The sequence below is a fragment of the Mobula hypostoma genome, chromosome 9 (assembly GCF_963921235.1).
Source record: "Mobula hypostoma chromosome 9, sMobHyp1.1, whole genome shotgun sequence".
Lineage (NCBI taxonomy): Eukaryota > Metazoa > Chordata > Chondrichthyes > Myliobatiformes > Myliobatidae > Mobula > Mobula hypostoma.
The window spans coordinates 33,612,958-33,631,486 of NC_086105.1; the positions used below are offsets into that span (position 1 = coordinate 33,612,958).

General features: G+C 38.9%; 1 protein-coding gene across 1 annotated transcript in view; it reads left to right on the top strand.

Annotated features, from left to right (window-relative positions):
- The window catches only part of cacna2d4a (calcium channel, voltage-dependent, alpha 2/delta subunit 4a), a 366,454-nt gene that overhangs the window by 21,661 nt on the left and 326,264 nt on the right, over positions 1-18,529 (top strand). The window contains exons 4-7 of the mRNA XM_063059526.1: positions 5,662-5,824; positions 7,234-7,365; positions 11,817-11,877; positions 18,307-18,457. Of these exons, the coding sequence (XP_062915596.1) occupies positions 5,662-5,824; positions 7,234-7,365; positions 11,817-11,877; positions 18,307-18,457 (507 nt within the window). The remainder of the gene's footprint in view (positions 1-5,661; positions 5,825-7,233; positions 7,366-11,816; positions 11,878-18,306; positions 18,458-18,529) is intronic.

The following is an 18,529-nucleotide window of genomic DNA, read 5'->3' on the forward strand; positions in this document are numbered from 1 at the left end:
AGTAAGGCTAGATACATGGACATTTATGAAAGTTTGGCCTGCCCTTTCATCCCATGAAGTCCGATTTTATTTATGAAACAGCATTTCATAAAAAGGCAATGTATATTTTATACTATGTGTGAAAGGAGGCAAAGACTGTGTTTTTTTATCTGTTTTACTTAGTCTTGGTCTTTTACACCCATCTGTCTTTGACTCAATTAGCAGTCAAAAAGCAATTGGATTATGGTTAACTTGTAGAATAGAAACATGATTCACCAGTTAGAACAATGGTGGTTTGAGATCCAAACCTAATTTTGCTGATTTGGAGTGCTGACCAGAAAAGAAAACCAGTTAGTTAGCCAGGCATGTTTGTATCTCATCAGAGTAAAGCAGATCTGGAAGCTGGTGTAAAATGGTTAAATCATGAAGGTGATCCTGCCAATCATCTGACATCAGCTTTAGTATATTGAATTTGTATTCAGTCAAGTTCACAACTGGAAGCTGGCATGATGAAGTGATAAGAGAGTTGTCACATCTCTTTCAAAACGTACAGCTGGTAATCATAGTCTCAACTGCTGTGCTGTTTGTATCACAATACAGCAACTTTATTGCAATTGTTTGCCAACATGTTAGTATTGCAGTTATATCTCATAACTCATGTTGGATCTGTAATCCTAACTTGATATGGTGACTGAGATTGTAACATGTTATTCTAAAATATTAAAAAAGACAATGATTTTTGACAGTTTTTTCTAAGCATGACTGCAAATCAATGTTATATCGTGACTCTACAGTTTATCACTCATCTCAAAACTGATAAAAATAACTCATTATGATTTGATTACAGTACACAACTCCTTCTTAGCAATAGGTAGAGATAAGCATGATAACAAAATAATACAATTAATCACATTCTATTATTAAGTCATTTTAGGGCAGTTTCCCAATGAAGTGGTTGCACTACTCCTCATTCTTGGAGTACACCTCAGTATGAAGTAATTAATTCCTTTTCATGTTCAAGTTTATCGTCATTCAACTGTACACATGTATACTGCCAAATGAAACCGCGTTCCTCCTGATAGGGGTGCACAACACGGTATGTATGGCTCACACACATAACACATAAAGATATCTTCACATATATGAAAGGAGAGCCTTGATTAAAGATAGGCCTATTTGGATAAGCAGAGCAGCATTGTGAGGATCATGGTTTTTGATTTCTCAAGCGCCTTCAATACTGTACAGTTCTCATTGCTGGGGGAAAAGCTCCATTCAATGCAGGTTGGGACTTTCATTGTATCCTGGGTAATGGTCTACCTGACTGGAAGACCACAGTTTGTGCAGCTTCAGAGCTGTGCCTATTAGCAGCATTGGGGCCCCAGTAGGGACTGTATTGGCTCCTTTCCCATTTACCCTGTATACCTTGAACTTTAGATACAACACTGAGTTGTGTCATCTGCAGAAACTCTTGATGACTCAGCAATAGTTAGTGTATAAAGTGAGGACAGGAGGATGAATGCAGGGCTCTGGTGGAGGACTTTGTCAAATGGTGCAAGCTGAATCATCTGCAGCTCAGTATTAGTAAGACAAAGGAGATAGTAAGAGAAAAGAAGGCTAAGCCTGCACTGCTCCCTGTTAATATTGATGGTGAGGACATGGATGTGGTGAGGACTTACAACTACCTGGGGGTGCACTTGGATGACTTGAGTGGAGCACCAACACAGAGGTTGTGTACCAGAAGGGCCAGAATCGTCCCTACTTGCTGAGGAGACTGAGGTCCTTTGGAGTCTGTAGGTCTCTCCTTCACATGTTCTACCAGTTTGTTGTCACCAGTACAATCTTCTACGCGGTGGTGGGCTGGGGCAATGGCATCAACACGGGTGATGCCAACAAGCTCAATAGATTGATTAGAAAGGCTGGCTCTGTTATAGGAGTCAAATTGGACACGCTAGAGGCTGATGGTAGAACAAAGGGCTCTACGGAAAATCCTGGCAATTCTGGACAATGTTTCTCACCCTTTACCTTGGCTGAACAAAGGAGCACTTTTAGTAATAGATTAAGACAATTGCACTGCTCCAAAGAGTGCTATGTGGGGTCATTCTTACCCATGACCTTTATGATCTATAATAAGTCAACCTATAGCCAAGGAAGTGATGACTCCCTCCTGTTAGACTGTTTGAGATAACTTATTTTTTTATTCTTTCTTACTTCTCTTCTAATATTTGCATATTTGTATATTTGTGCACTTGTAATGTGACACTGTAATTTCCTTTGGGATCAATAAAGTATCTGTCTGTCTTTCTATCTGTTTATTACATTACAGCATTCTGCACCCATTGCAGAAAGTTTCATACCGGTATAAATGTATTAGTGACTGATAGCCAGGTTCACAGATATGACTGTTTCATTACCACAATAGCTTGTTTTAACCAACAGAACATGGAAGCACCACAAGCTCCCAAGGCCCCCAACAACCCTGTGATTTCAGAGTCTGAGGCCGAAGTGAGAGCATTCTTCAAGAGTATAAACCAATGGAAACCATCTAACCCAGACAGTATAACAGACCGAGCACTGAAGATCTGTGCTAATCAACTGGCTAGAATGCGTACTGACGTCCTTAACCTTTCGTTTTAGCAGTCTGAGGTACCCACCTGTTTCAAGAATGTGGTAACTTGTCTCAATAACTATTATCCAGTAGCACTTACATCCTGTTGGTCATGAAACATATCGATGCCTGCCTGAGGAGTGACTTGGATCAGCTCCAATTTGCCTACCATCACAACAGGTCAGCAACAGATGCCATTCATTGGCTTTTTACTCAGCCCTGGAACATCTGGACAGTGAAGATGCATACGTCAGGTTGGTTTTCATTGACTGTAACTCAGCATTCAACACCGTCGTCCCTTGAAACTAATCAATAACCTCCTAGACCTTGGCCTTGATACCACCTTATGCAACCGGACCTTCGATTTTCTCATTTGCGGATCTCAGTCAGTTCGAATCTGACAACAGTCAGTTCATGATCACCATCAGTACAGGTGCACCACAAGGCTGTGTGCTTAGACCCCTGCTCTTCTCACTTTATATTTAAGTACAGCTCCAATGCCATATTTAGGCTGATGACACCACAGTTGTTGTCCGAATCAAAGGTGGTAATGAATCAGCATATAGAGGGAGATTGAATATTTCATTGAATGGTGCCACAACAACAGCAAAACCAAAGAGCTGATTATTGACTACAAGAGAAGGAAACTGGAGAGCCCTGTTCACTACTCATTAGAGGGCTGGAAGTGGAGAGGGTCAGTAAGTTTCAATTCCTTGGCCTTATCGTTTCAGAAGATCTGTCCTGGGATCAGCATGTAAGTGCTATTACAACGAAGGCACAGCAGCACCTCTACTTTCTAAGAAGTTGGCACAGATTGGCATGTCATCTAAAACGACGATCTTCTACAGATGCACAGTGAAGGATATCCTGACTGGTTTCATCATGGCATGTTATGAAATCACCAATACCCAAGAATGGAAAAGTCCACAGAGTGTAGTGGATACAGCCCAGCCCATCACAGGAACAGTCCTCTCCTCTACTGAGCACGTCTACAAGGACTGCTGTCTCAAGAAAGCAGCATCCGTCATCAACATCCACCATCCAGGCAATGCTCTCTTCTTGCTTCTCCCATCGGGAAGGGATACTGGAGCATTAGATCCAGCACAACCAGGTTCAGGAACAGTTATTACCCTTCGACCATCATGCTCCTGAACCAGTGTGTGTAACTTCATTCAGCTCAACACTGAACTGATTCCACAACCTATGGATTCACTTCCAAGTCTCCAGGTTGTCAGTATTATTTATCTGCTATTTATTTATTTTTTTTTGTATTTGCACAGTTTGTCTTCTTTTGCACATTGGTTGTTTGTCAGTCTTTGTACACATGTAGTTTTTCATTGATTCAATTGTACTTCTTTATACTACTGTGAATGCCCACAAGGAAATGAATCTCAGGGTAGTAAATGGGGATATACTGTATATATACTTTGATAATAAACTTACTTTGAACAATATGTTGTTGAGAAGTGGTAGAATGAAGGAAATAATAAACAATAGAGTGGATTTCAGTTAATAGGGACACATTGGGGCCAATACATTTTGGCCCAATTAAGCAGCTATCCCAATTAACTTAAGTTTCATATAAATATTTAAAAAGGTATAAAAAAGGCAAACTACTAATTATGAGTGCTAATTATATATTTAAATGAAATACAGAACAAATTGGAACACTACCAATGCTACTACAGTACTACAAAACAGTGTATTAATTCCTAATAGTTGTCAGTGGAGGAATTCATGCAGTGTATGCTGCCATGTATGAGGTGTTCTTGGAAGTATAGCACCTCTGATGAAAGGGCTTGTCATGTCCTTTTGGGGGCAGCTCACTCACTGTCGGTTCCCCACTGGACAGTTAGCACCCATCTTTGGCTCCAAGTAGCTGTTCAATGCAACAGCAGCTACACCCCAGTACACCGCATCAACGGGTGGACCAAAACAGATGAGGGTAGCTGGCAGCCTCATACTGTGGTGAAATAGAGACGTGCCTGTCCTAGCAAGTGAGGTCAGCTCCGGTGGACTGGGCGGATGAGATCTACAGTGAGATCCAACAGCCAAGAAGGCAGTTCTGCAATGCTTTATGGAGAGTGAAGAGCATGACAAGCACAGAAGAAGCCATGGTTATCCACTGCAACCAAGGAAGACCCCAATTTGTCACAACTAATCTTACCATTGGATCCGGACTTCCAAGGTAAAGAGAGTGGAACTGTCCCAGTGCAGCAGAGTTTCTGCTTTAAAAACTCTCCCGCACAGGTTTCGCTATCATCAACCACTTTTTATCAGTGACAAAAGTCACTGCTTTTTGAATCCAACACATACAACTGACACTATTTAAAAACTGTTCACTCTACGCACAGTTTAATATCTAACGGTCATACAAGTTCACATGATTGAAGCTAGTTGAAAACTGTTCAGCAACAATCGCCTGACCCAATTAAGTGGCATAGTGCCCCAAATAAATGAAGGGAATCCTGATGAAGGGTTTCGGCCTGAAACGTCGACTGCACCTCTTCCTACAGATGCTGCTTGGCCTGCTGCGTTCACCAGCAACTTTGATGTATGTTGCTTGAAGGGAATTCTAGCTATTTTCTTGATTAGCTTTTGTTCTTTAAGAGTTGTCCTAAATACATGACTGTCCCTATTAATAGATGGACCAGTTAACCGGAATCTACTGTATATATACAAAGAAATATTGTTTTTATTTGCATACGTCCTTCCAGATGTTCAGCTCAATCAGGGGTTCCCTTATGTATGTCACTGATTATCTACCATGGTTTCAGTTTTTTTGAGCTTCAGTAATACTTATAAATTGTCAATGTATATGACACATTCAAGTAAAATTTTCCATATAGACTAGATTAAATCTATCATTTGTGCTGAGTTACTTGATCACTTATAAGATGCTGTCTTTAGAACCTTGAATTAAGAAGGAGAAAAGTAGCCAGGATATAGAACATCATCAGTAATTTTGTTATAAAGTGGATTCCAATTGTTGATCTGCGAATGAAAGCAATATTTTATTTGATGGGCAATAATATTGTCAAAAGGTGTTTTAATATTTTTTCTTCTCTATTCTGCAGTTTGATTATTACAATTCTGTGTTGATCAATGAGGTAGATGGAAATGGCAACTATGTGGAACTAGGAAATCAGTTTATTTTGGAAGAAAATGAGCATTTCAATAATTTGCCAGTGAACACCTCACTTAGCAACATACAAGTTCCAACTAATGTATATAACAAAGGTAAAAAAAATTGTTCGTTATCTTTTATCTTCTCATGTCATCTTATTTTTGTTAGTTTTTGCTCTTCCTGAAAATTGCTGCTGCCTTAGGGTTGCTGTCATCCCTTTTCTTCCAAACTCTTTCTAGGATCTTTTGAAAGGGCTTCTGGTCGTATTGTGGCCATCGCAAAACTTTAGGCATCAAATTTGGAATTGCCTCTGGAAGGCTAGTTGATCTTCAGAAATTATATTACAGGAGAGCTAGTTTTAGATGAGCCTTGGGCTTTTGTGTACACCCCATGGGATTTACCATTTTCAAGATGTAACCGATTTCTAACTGAGTAATGCAGGAAAGGAAATATCTCAATAATCGTCAATATCTTCAGTTATTAATGTAACCTTCAAATGAACATCTTGAAAATTCCACAAGACTTGTGGCAAAAGTGATTTATTTGCTACCAAAAACTGCACATTATATAAGGTGCAGTTTTAGTATACAATTAAATGACTTTTCAAAGATATATTTTATAAATGTGTTAGCAGCATCTAGTGGCAGGCCATTAGCATTGTTGCTCTTTTTGAATGTTAATAGACTTGTCAAAGGTTAATAGATGTCTCTCCAAATTTTATGATTTGGATGCTATTTAATCAGATTGGCCAAATGTACATTTCAACGAGTGCTTGAACTGACATTGTTTCTTGGTTATGAATATTTGCTGTAGTATTCAAGGACTGTTAATTCTGTCAAACAAAAGCTGAATTGTCATGTTACTGTAGTTCAATGTGGTCTATTTTTAATTAAAGGTCCTTAGTGTCAGAATCCTGATCATTGTATAATCTAAAGCAAGATTTGAACCGAGTATCTGTCAAGGAGCATATACACTTTATTGTGCAACCATCATATCAAGGGATTGTTTCTGATAATAAATAATGCTAAAAATAGAAAATCAGACTGCAACAAAAAAATTCCTTTGACAAATTCCTTTGAGAGGTGCATCATATATCTAGGGTTTGAACTCGTCTGTACTTCCTAAAAAAAAGATTGAGATTACATATATCATCCCATCTTAACGTCCTGTAGTAGTTTTTACACAACATAGTTATTGGATTTTAAACAGAAAGATTAAATAGCCCAGATTAGTTGTTCATCATTGCAGCATTCCTACTTCACTGGAGGAATTTCTGCAGTTCTTTTGAGTCACGTAATGGAATTTTCTTGGAAGTGAAGAGTTACTGAAGTCTGTTTGGCTTGGCTTTAAAGGGAAAACTTGTTATAACTCATATCCACATTGTATGGAAGTAGTAATAATAGCATTTAATTATCATTGCAACTTTAGTGAGAATGGTCCAGGTTAACTCTTGACACAATAATACAACAGTGCAGAATTAATCATAAGTATGCATTATTCACATCTTACCTTATTTCAATAGATCCTAACATTTTGAATGGAGTTTATTGGTCAGAAGCATTAAATACAGTCTTTTATGAAAACTTCATGCAAGACCCAACTCTCACCTGGCAATACTTTGGAAGTTCTACTGGTTTCTTTCGACTTTACCCAGGTAAATATTTAAGGCTGTACGGAAGAAGAATGTTAATATTTTTGAATGAAATTATTTCCTCAAAGTACTGAAAGGTTTGTATTCAAACATGATGTTTCCCTGATGGATATTCCCATGTTGTGTGATATATAATGAAGAAAAGCAGCATCAGGAAAATAGATTAATCAAATAACCCCAGATGAGAGTAGAACCTATTCATCAGGATGTATTGATGGGCACACTGTCTGCGCTTTCCTATTTCATTGATTGCATTTCAGTAACAAAGCCTGAGAGCAGCTTCTCTTGTGCCTGCTGTTAGACCTGCAACTGAGATCCATAAACGTTAATCCAAAGGCAAGTAAAAATCTCAACATCTATTCTGAGGCTAACTTTTATTACTTTGACCAAATGACTATGTATTCCTCTGCCAGGTGAGGCACCAGTTCTTGTCCTATCATGCCAGATCTATTTATACATTTTATTAGTGTTCCTGAACAGATGACTGAGAGGGTTACCAAGTATGTAGAAACTTCTGGACTCTCCATAGTTATTTGCATCCCTCAGGAATTGTCTGCTCAAAGTGTAATCGCTGCATTTAAAGAAATCACAAAAACTTTAATGCCTTAAATATGACACCCATTTGCAATAACTGGCTTGCTCTTGGCAAACAAATTGATAAATAAAACCATAAATAACTGGAATGAAATTACTGAGCAACAGTTGTTTAGTGTCTGAGAGAAAATGATTCTTTCAACGTGCCATCACAAATGGAAATTTTTGGAAATTTCAGCTAATTAAAATTAATGTACTCTCACTATCAGTATATCATCAGTCTATTTAAACCTTTGGTTTTCCTGGCTAGTTATTTATTTATCTGTTCTTTGCTTATCACGGTGAGTTAAGACATTTCATATGTTGATATGCAATCAGTCTATAGACTCTATCACTATTTCCACCTGTCAGTCTTCATTGTGGTAAGAATCAATATAGGTCTACCACTTAGAAGTACCGTTATTGGTAGCTAAAATCCTGAAATAATTTGTTGTTTGCCTTATAGCCAAGTGCTGATATACCTCAATCCTTCCAACTTCCACATTTCCATTCTCAATCCTCTGTGTTTTCCATGTACAAATTCTTTATTTTTGCCATGCACTGACAAAAAGTTCTGAATTGTTGATGGTATTTTCTTAAATAAGATGTTAAACAGAAACCATATCTACTCTTGATTGAGCTATTTTGAAGAAAAGCATTTAAGTTATCCCTGGTCAAGTCAAACAGCATCTTGGATTTGGTTATTTAGTTGTTAACATAATGGACTAAATCATGAAGAACCAGTCAAGAATGTGGTGTCTGCCCATCTCTACTCTTCCTGTTGAATGCAGTTCATTGCTGTCAAAAGAGCAATGTTTCTGACAGGGATATTTAAAAACTGTTAAAATAGATTTAAATAATTAAAATAAGAATGTAGTTAAAACTTCTACGTATCAGCAAATAATAAAGAGCATTAAAATGAAATAGTAGTTTGATAGAACTCTAGTATTAAGCTGAGGGCTTCCACAAGATGTTCAATGTTCCTTTTTCTACAATAATGAGTCCTGCAGCTGATTGGGAGGACAAATGCACCAGCATTTGGGAGCTTGCTTACAAATTGGTTGCCATGTTATTCAGGTTGCCATAGTGACACCACTTTAAAAGTACACAATTTGCTGCAAAGCACTTATTCTGAGGTTGTAAAAATACCTTATGAATGCATGGATTTATTTGCAACCCCTTGCATTAGATGCCTTAGGTCTGCTGAATGCAAGGGCTAGAGTTAATGGTGAGAAGCGAGAGTATTTGTCAGTACTTCAAGAAGAACTGATTGCTGTTCAGAAATATGCATTACTGTAATGAGTAGTATTCACTTTGATGGACTTGAGCTCTATTCTATTGTGAACAGCTACTTTATAAATTTCTTATCTGGGAATAGAATTTTAATTTATTAAACTTATCCATGCTTTACTTCTAAACCAAAAGGTGGGCCTAAAACACTTTACAGTGCTTGAAAATGGTGAACCCCGATCAGCCTAATTAGGAGCTGCAGTATAGAAATTTCTATGCATTCATGACATATAAGTTATTAGCTATGTAAATAGCATCTTGTTAGGTTCATTGACACTGTTACACTCATGACCTACAGGCAGTTTCTTGCTCTCTGCGCAATATCCTACTTTGGTTGCAGTTCTTAAAGTGTAGTTTTAAATGGAAATAATGGAGCGGCTTTAAGTGATCTAATGCTAAGATTACTGAGCATTAATGAGAACCCCAACTCTCTTACTCTTGAATGGATATTGTAGATGAATGTGCATTCCTAAGGAGAAGATCAAGCACCCTGCCTACATAAAATAAAGTGGCTTCTTTCACAAAGTCCTGAGAGCTCTGGTCATTGGTACATTTAAGCTGAATTCTTCATTATCTCTGTGAACTCTGTCTATACTTCTCACTGCCTCAGTACGGACACAAGCTTTTCACTGAATTTGGTACATGTGACAACAATAAACCAATACCAATACCAATCTTCTGTAGGAGATCCACTAATATTGGTGAAGCTCAAATAAGTAGAGTTAAAGAGCTCTTAAGCAGATGTGCCTTCTTCTATAAGGACCCGGTTTCCTACTTACAAATCACATCATTTCACAGATCCGTTTTTATACTCTATTGTTGCAACAGTATGTTAAATTTAAATAGCACATTGATATCACTATTATGTGCCTAGAGTTCTTTATATATGGATGTGTCACATTTTTGGAATTATGCACCTCAGAGACGTATAAAGCACTTTCTATACTAGGAAGTTCCAGTTGCCTTTCATGAACGGTTTTACTCTTCAGTTGCATGTAGTTTACAAATTGCATACAATATATTGCATGATTGATTTCAAATGTAGTGTTCAGAGAAATATTTAATTATCCATGTATTTCTGAAAATGCACTTAACTGTGCTGATTTATTGTGATTAATAGTATTCTTTTCAAATTGCAAGGAGGTGAACCTCTATTGAAAGCCATTCAGAATTACAGTCACCACCTTCCACATGACCCCTCCTGCTTCATTGATTTGTCACTTCCTTTGTATTTGAACCAATGACAAACTTATATTTTTTATAATATGTGGTAGCATCACCCCCACAATAGCTTCTGAAAAATTAGAAATACCTTTCCATTTTAAGCTCTAACCAGTACACTCTCTTTTCCAAGGGGAATGGAAGATAAGAAAAAATGGAATTTTGGTACAGTTTTAGAATCTGGACTTCTATGGCACCAAGCCTAGGGTACCATGAATCATTTTAAATCTAAGGAAAAGATATATTTGTTCCACCACATAGACCACAATGTACGTTCACTGCATTGAATTCTGAGATAGAAAGGTTATCCTATGAGGACACATATTGTAGAATGAGCGTAAATTCATGGAGCGAATACATGGGAAGGAAAATCGTTGAAACATAATACTTTTTTAGTGATTTGACAAGATGTTGCAGTAGCCAGAGAGTCTGGAGCTGGGTGTCATTGTCTTGAGATAAAGAGTCAACCATTCAGGCCTGTGAAGAATCATCTACCAGTAAATCCAAAGGGAAAGTGTAAACATAATTTTGTGTTTGTGTTTGCATTTTCCCTATGGAATTAGGGAGGACAGTTATACAATTGTACAAAAACACAGTTGTACAAATTCAGCCATGAACATTATGCTCAAAGTAGATTTATGGGGGGAGGGGGGATGATGGACATTCCTACTCCTTGTGTTCTCCTCCTCCTCCTTCCTCCTGCCCATGGAAAAGACTCCTGTTATTCTTCAGCCAGTAATATCTAAATGAACCAAGCCCAGAATTCTGATTGAGTTGGCTGTATCAGATTTCAATATGCACAACCTTATTTGCTGCACTTGCTAGCACTTCTAAGTGCTGCATCAGTTAACTTGGGTAGTTACTAATCTGTCTCCTGATCATTGAAAGTTGATAAAGTGGAATCATCTGCTAATGTTTTTCTGATAGCTGACATAGATTTTATTATACTTTGTGAGGTATATGAACTTGTTTCCATTGTTGCATTTAATAATCTTTGTCAATAAGTAGCTTTTTACTTGAGAAAGGATATGGATTTTGATTTAGTATCATGTGTGGCAGGTAGCAACTCCTAATATACCAAGGAAACATTACATATTTGGGAAAAAAGTGAGCCAAGGATGTACTTTCATTACATAACATGCTTGATATAATTGTAGGCTAAATGGGCTAATAAGGACGCAAGAAAGTGGAGCAGGAGTAAGTCTATCAGCCCCCCAAACCGCCTTTGAGCAAACTCTCTTTGAATTGCATTGTATGCTTGGCCATGAGTCTCTGGAAGGAGCCTCCAATTGGGTCCTACTGACCGAATCACAACTCGTGCCACGTTGGTGCATGCCAGTCAATAATCATGTTCTTACCCACTTCTACAGGTATAAAATGGACGCCAGATGGAAATGGAGTCATTTCTTTTGACTGCAGGAACAGAGGCTGGTAGGAAATATACGTAATTTATAGTGATACATAAGTGAGATTCAAGAGAGAATTGCATTTGAGGTAGTTTGGATGCCTGTCTCAGTTGAAAGTAAAAGTGAAATTATTCTAGTTCTCATTGAATGGATATATGTGAAGATGTAATATGAACACTCTTCTGCTTCATTTTGTGCCATCACCTGAATTAACCAAACTATTGTCTGAAGACACCAATGCAGATTTTCTAATCAAGGTCATGAATGAAAAGTGGGAGAATCTTGGTGTTAAATAACCTTTTTCCTTTTGTGTCATATGTAACTACCTGTAATAAGAAATGTGGTATTGGTAGTCATAGAGTCATACAGCTCGGAACCATGCCATACAGGCTCATTCTGTCCTTACTTATCTACTATTAAAGGCCTGTGCACGCTAATCTTATTTACCAGCACTCTATAGAGTTGTACTATAGTATTTGCATAATTTAAACATTAAGTCATCTGGCTTGCTATTTTCTAATATTTAACTATGCATTAACTTTATTCATTATAGTGCTTATATGCATTGAATGTCCTTTGTTGATAAGTAATTGTAAATATCTAGTAGGCCATGGAAAGAACGTATTAGTTCTAATCTATTTTGCTCGTTATCCTGAATTCTCCTGGATAGTATTCTGAAAATGTCTTGCAGGTGTCTGTATCTAGACTTCACATCTATGTACAAGGTTGAAGTCATCTTGTATCGGCAAATAATTAGTAAGCATAAAGATGCCTATTCTAAGGAAGGCTAAAACTGCATATGCACTGACATAGTTGAGATAAATGTATGCCTGGAAGTGGGCAATTAAAAATTCAGAAGTAAATGAACAATGAAAAAACTACAGTCATATAAATCTGAAATAAAAGCAGAAAATATTGAAAACACTCAGGCACACTTCGTGAAAAGAGAAAGTGGTAAAGATTCAAAAGTTGTAATATCCCTCAAATCTCTCTAAAACTCTTACATTACTTTATTTTGTTCTCTTTAATCTTTATTACTTTTTTCATACCTTGAGGCCATACATGAGACAAGAAACTGGCTGATCCCTAAAATATTGGCTGGGGATCGTGGTGCACATTGGATTAGATAGATTAGTTTATTGTGATATACACCAGGATGCAATAAAAATTTTGCTTCTATGAAGCTACCAGAGTAAACAGTATACATTGTAATAATAAATACAATAAATATAGCGATAAGCGCAAAAGAACGAAGTGATGGAGTTTGATACTTAGGAGGACAGACTGGCTACAAACGAAAGACATGTGTTAATTCCCAGATGCCAGGGTCAAAGATGTAATGGGAGCAGCTGCAGAACATTCTGGGGGGAGATGGCTGCCAGCCAGAATAGTATCAGTGAAATAGCAAGAAAGAAGAATAAATTGCAGCAAGCAGATTGCAAGGTGCACGGTGCACAGAAGGAAATTTGATAAAGGGATCCTAAAAGTACTTAATTCAAAATTAGAACTGGTACCAGTGAGTACAGATATAAGAAGAAGATACAAACACGTGACCAGGTCTCAGCTGGATGTCCAGTCCAAACAGATAAAGCCCTAGTTATGGTCACCAAATAATCAGTAGGAATTAGAAATTTTGTGTAAGTTAATTGAAGTAGTGTGTTAAAGCAATGACTCCTATAAGATGGTGTGCACACAGTCGCAACAGCATCTCTGGGTCCAACCAATGGTGTAATTCAGCGGTCCCCAACCACCGGGCCGCGCGGAAATGATATGATTTGGCGATATGAAACGATATGAGTCAGCTGCACTTTTCCTCATTCCCTGTCATGCCCACTGTTGAACTTTAACGCACATGAGGTCATCAGTGACCCAAGACGCAAATGACCCAAGAAGTGCAAAGGAAAGGGTTTGTGACCCATTTGTGAATGTTTCTGGTGAATCTTCCATGTCAGCGTGGGAAAAAGATCAACTCAAGCTTGCAAATGACGGTGGGCTGAAAAGCATGTTTGACCTAACATCTCTGCTGGCATACTGGATCAAAGTCAAGGCTTAATATCCTGAGATAGCCATGAAAGCACTGAAAACGTTGCTTCCATTTCCAACATCGTATCGCTGCGAAGCGGAGTTTTCTGCAATGAATGCAACGAAAACGAAATTCTGGAATAGACTGGACATAAGGAACCCCCTTCGTGTATCGCTGTCTCCCATCACCCCTCGATTGGACCGTCTTGTTGCAGGAAAACAAGCCCAGGGCTCCCACTGATTCAGTGATATTGGTGTGTTGCGATGATTTTATATGTTCATACGAGGAAAATATGTACTGTGTGTTTAATATCCAAACGCTACTTAAAATGTTATGATGCTATTGACTTATAAGTGACTTATAATTCAGTGGTCCCCAAACTCCAGGCCGCGAAGCATGCAGCGGTAGCCGGAACGCACCCAGCACATCTTTAAGAAAAAAGCTGAAATAAACAAGCTAATTAATTAGGTGCCGCCCGGCACGTAAATGTCAGTTACGTGCCTGATCAATTAGCTTGTTTATTTCGGCTTTTTTCTTAAAGGTGTGCTGGGTGTGTTCTGGCCACCGCTGTACCGCTGCATTCTTCAAAGCCTGGAGGTTTGGCGAGGAAAATATGCGCTGTGTGTTTAATATTAAATTTGTTAGATAAACCCCTTTAGAAACGAAATTGAGTGTGTTAGCCACTTATAAGTGACTTATAGTTGACTTATCACCTATATTCCGGTCGTGTTTAACACCTCCCCCCCCGCCACCGCCCTGGGTCGGCCGGTCTGCAAGAATATTGTCAATATCAAACCAGTCCATGGTGCAAAAAAGGTTGAGGACCCCTGGTGTAATTGTTCATCCTTTACTTCCTTTTACATTTGCAAGACACTGCTGTATTACAAGAATGTCATGTACTTTAGTTCTAGTGAGTTGCTAGATAGCACTGGAGCTGGACTGTGTTGTCACCCAGACTTGCTGTATAGCGTCGTTGTGCAGAGGTGGTGCACGGTCCAACAAATGGTGCAAACGATTATCTTGGACATTTTCATTGTGATCACAAGATCCTATTGAACAATGGTAATGTAGAATACCGCAAGTCCGATTCACTGGTTCATCGGCGAGACTTTCTTCAGGGGAGCTGCATTGCCTTGGTTGTTGCGTGAACCAGGTCCTCATGCTGCGGTGTCACCTTTTGCAGAAAGGAGAGGAGACATGTGGGAGAGAGAGCAGAGACATCTGTAGGTGAGACAGTGTGGGGGAGAGAGCAGAGTCCTGTGTCGCTGAGACAGTGTAGGGTTGACAGTGTGGGAGAGAGAGCAGAGACCTCTGTAGGTGAGACAGTGTTGGAGAGAGCAGAGACCTCTGTAGGTGCATTGGAATCCGTGCTGGTTTGGGGGCTTGTCCTCCCATCGGTGCTGCCCTCCAGTGTTCGCTCGGTGGAAGACAGGTTGGATTGTGTTTGGCTGTGTGGCTGCACTAGCACGTGTTGAGGAACTGCTGCATGTTTGTTCTTGCAGAAACATGGCTCCAGGACAACATCCCATGCTGTATCAATCTACAGGCCATGACATTCAGGGACTTGGACTATATTTTTTGTGACTATGTTTTTCTGCTATCATATATATACATGCCTTATGTACTGTGTGCACTGTTTGACTGTTGGTACAGAGGTTTGTACCTCGGCCCCAGAGAAATGCTGTTTTATTTGGTTGCATTTACACTTATGGTTGAAAGTCAATTAAACTTGAACTTGAATAGGATTGTAATACAGTAGTGGGGAACTTTAACTGGGAGTGTGTAGGGAGCCTTGCTAGAGGCTTACTCTCCCTTGTCTCAGTGAATGAGGACTTGATGGAAGTGACTATGGGGGAGCCCTTTGGAAATAATAACCATAGTTCAGTAAGTTTCAAGATAGTCATAGAAAATGTAAAGTTGATCCTAGTGTTAATGTTTTAAATTAGGAAAGTGATGATTTTACAATATAAGGTAGGACATGGTGAAAACAGCTGCTAGAGGGAAAATATAAGTAGGGGAGGGGCTGTTTTAAAGAAAAAGTTAGAAAGAGCTAAGAGGCTGCTTGTCCCTGTGAAGATAAAAGGCAAAGATAGTAAGATTAGGGAACTTTAGTTATCAAAGGAAATTGAAGATTTGAAATAAGAAGGGTTAGGCATTTGATTTCCAGTGAGTCCTTTGAGGTTTATAAGGGATGTATGAAAGAATAAGAAATAAATTAGGAGGGCAAAAAGAGGACATGAAATCACCGTAGCAAGCAAGATTAAGGAGAATCCTAAAATCTTTTGCAGGTTTTCCCCTGGTTACTAATGCCTGATGTGTGGACAGTCCATCCACATAAAGATCAGTGAGATGGAAACAATGGATTTGCTGGAGCTGCCGTCAGTGGGAATGGACCATTCCCAGTGCCTTCTCTTATCATCCCTCCTCCCCCCCCAAGCCATAGTAGTTGGGGTCTGAACTAAAGTTAGTTCTCAGACATGGAGTCATAGAACATTTTAACAGTTGGCCCAACTTGTCCATGCCGACCGAGTTACCTTCCTGAGATAGATCCATTCTCCTGCACAGACTATTCCTTCCTTAATCTTTCCTACCCTTGTGTTGTGATCTTCGATAGCCTTCTTCACTGTCTACTATACTATCAATTTTGGTTTCTGCAAACATTCCGACCCAAATCATTAATATAGATTACAAACAACAGTGGATCAATTGAACACTGATCCCTGCAACATACTGCTGGTCACAGGTTTCCAATTTAAAACATAACCTACTATTAAATGAAAAGTCACAACCCAAAATTTTGACTATCCATTTTTCTCTACACATGCTGTCTGACATTTTTATTTTATTTTTATTTTAAATATTTTTATTGTTTTTTTAAATAAAGAGAGCATAGTATAAAGGAGGTTTGTGTAGTTCATAACAAATGTATCAAATGTACAATTCACATATATGAAAGAGATGCACCCATAATACAGTCATGCTTTGGTTGCCTCCCTACCCCGACCCACACCTCCCAATCCCCATTTCCAAGCCATCATTGTATTAGCAAAAAGGGTTAAACAGAATCTTCGTCCCCACAGAGCTGCATTGGTATACAGAAGGTGTATTTTCCTAATACATAGACTGTTGTATGTTTACAAGTCTGGATCCGTAGAATTTTACCAGGAAATGCTGGAAGTCAGGGATTTATGTGCAGAGGAAAGGAAGAAAGGATGGACCTTTAGTTTGGCTGGGAATTCTGAAAAGATGGGTCCCCACACCTTTTGGAACTTTTATGTCGGAGTTGAGAATTGAATAATAGATCTTCTTAAGGTATAGACTGGACATGATGTCCCTGAGCCTCTGAGCGTGGGTGGGTGGGGCAGCATCCCTCCACCTGAGCAAGACTGCATGCCTGGCCAAAAGAGAGGCGAAAGACAGTGTGCGACATTTGGTCGGACTTAGGTGCATGTCCCCCTCTCCGGAGTTGCCGAAAAGAGCAATCAAAGGGTTAGGTTTCAAATTATAATTAAGTATTTGGGATAGACTTTGGAAAACACCTTTCCAATATTTCTCCAAGCTAGGGCATGTCCAGTACATGTGAATAAGGGAAGCCTCGCCCCTTTTGCATTTGTCACAGCAGGGTTTAACATCTGGGTAAATGCAAGATAATTTAGTTATAGACATATGGGTCCTGTGTACAACCTTGAACTGTAACAAGCAGTGGCAGGCACATAAAGAGGTTGAGTTAACTAACTCAAAATTCTGTCTGACATTTTGAGTTTTTCCAACAGTTTTTTTCTGCCACTGCCCCTCTCTGTCTCCTTCTACCAGCACAATTTTATATCCAGTTGACTAACTTTGGATCTTAAATGATCTAACCTTCTGGACCAGCCTATCATGCTAGACCTTGTCAATGACTTTGCTAAAGTACATGTAGACAGTGTTTACTACCCTGCCCTCATTGATGCTCTTGATCATTTCTTCAAAACGCTTTAATCAAATCTGTGAGACATCACTTCCCATGTACAAAGCTATGTTGATTTTTCCTAAAGAGCCCTTGCTTTTCCAAGTGCAGATTTAGGAAGAGTCTAGTAGAATGTACGCCACTGATGCAAGACTCATTAGCTTATGTTGCCCTGGTTTGTATTTGCAGCCCCTTTTAAACAAAGGCTGAACATTAACCACCTTCCAGTCTTCCAGTACTTTGCCTGTGGCTAACAATGATACGAATACCTATGCCGGGGCCAAACTTTTTTCTTTCTGGTTTCTTACAATGTTCTAGGATGTAGTTGGTCAGGCCCTGGGGATTTGTTCACTTGTATGCGCTTTAAGACTGCCAGCCTTTCCTCTTCTGTAATGTGGATATAGTCCAATCTGTATTCTGTTTCCAGCTTCCATGACCTTCTCCATGGTTTTTGTGTTCTAATTTGCTTATTTTTCTCTGTACAGGTATATTCAGGCTGCAACTTCCCCAAAGGATATCATCATACTGTTAGATATCAGTGGCAGTATGAAAGGTCTCAGAATGACAATTGCCAAACATACCATTAATACAATCCTGGATACGCTGGGTGAAAATGATTTTGTCAATATTATTGCTGTAAGTAAAATTCTGGCTGAAGTTGTCTCAGCTTCATTTCTTGAATTGTTAAAAGCGGAATCACTTCTGTAA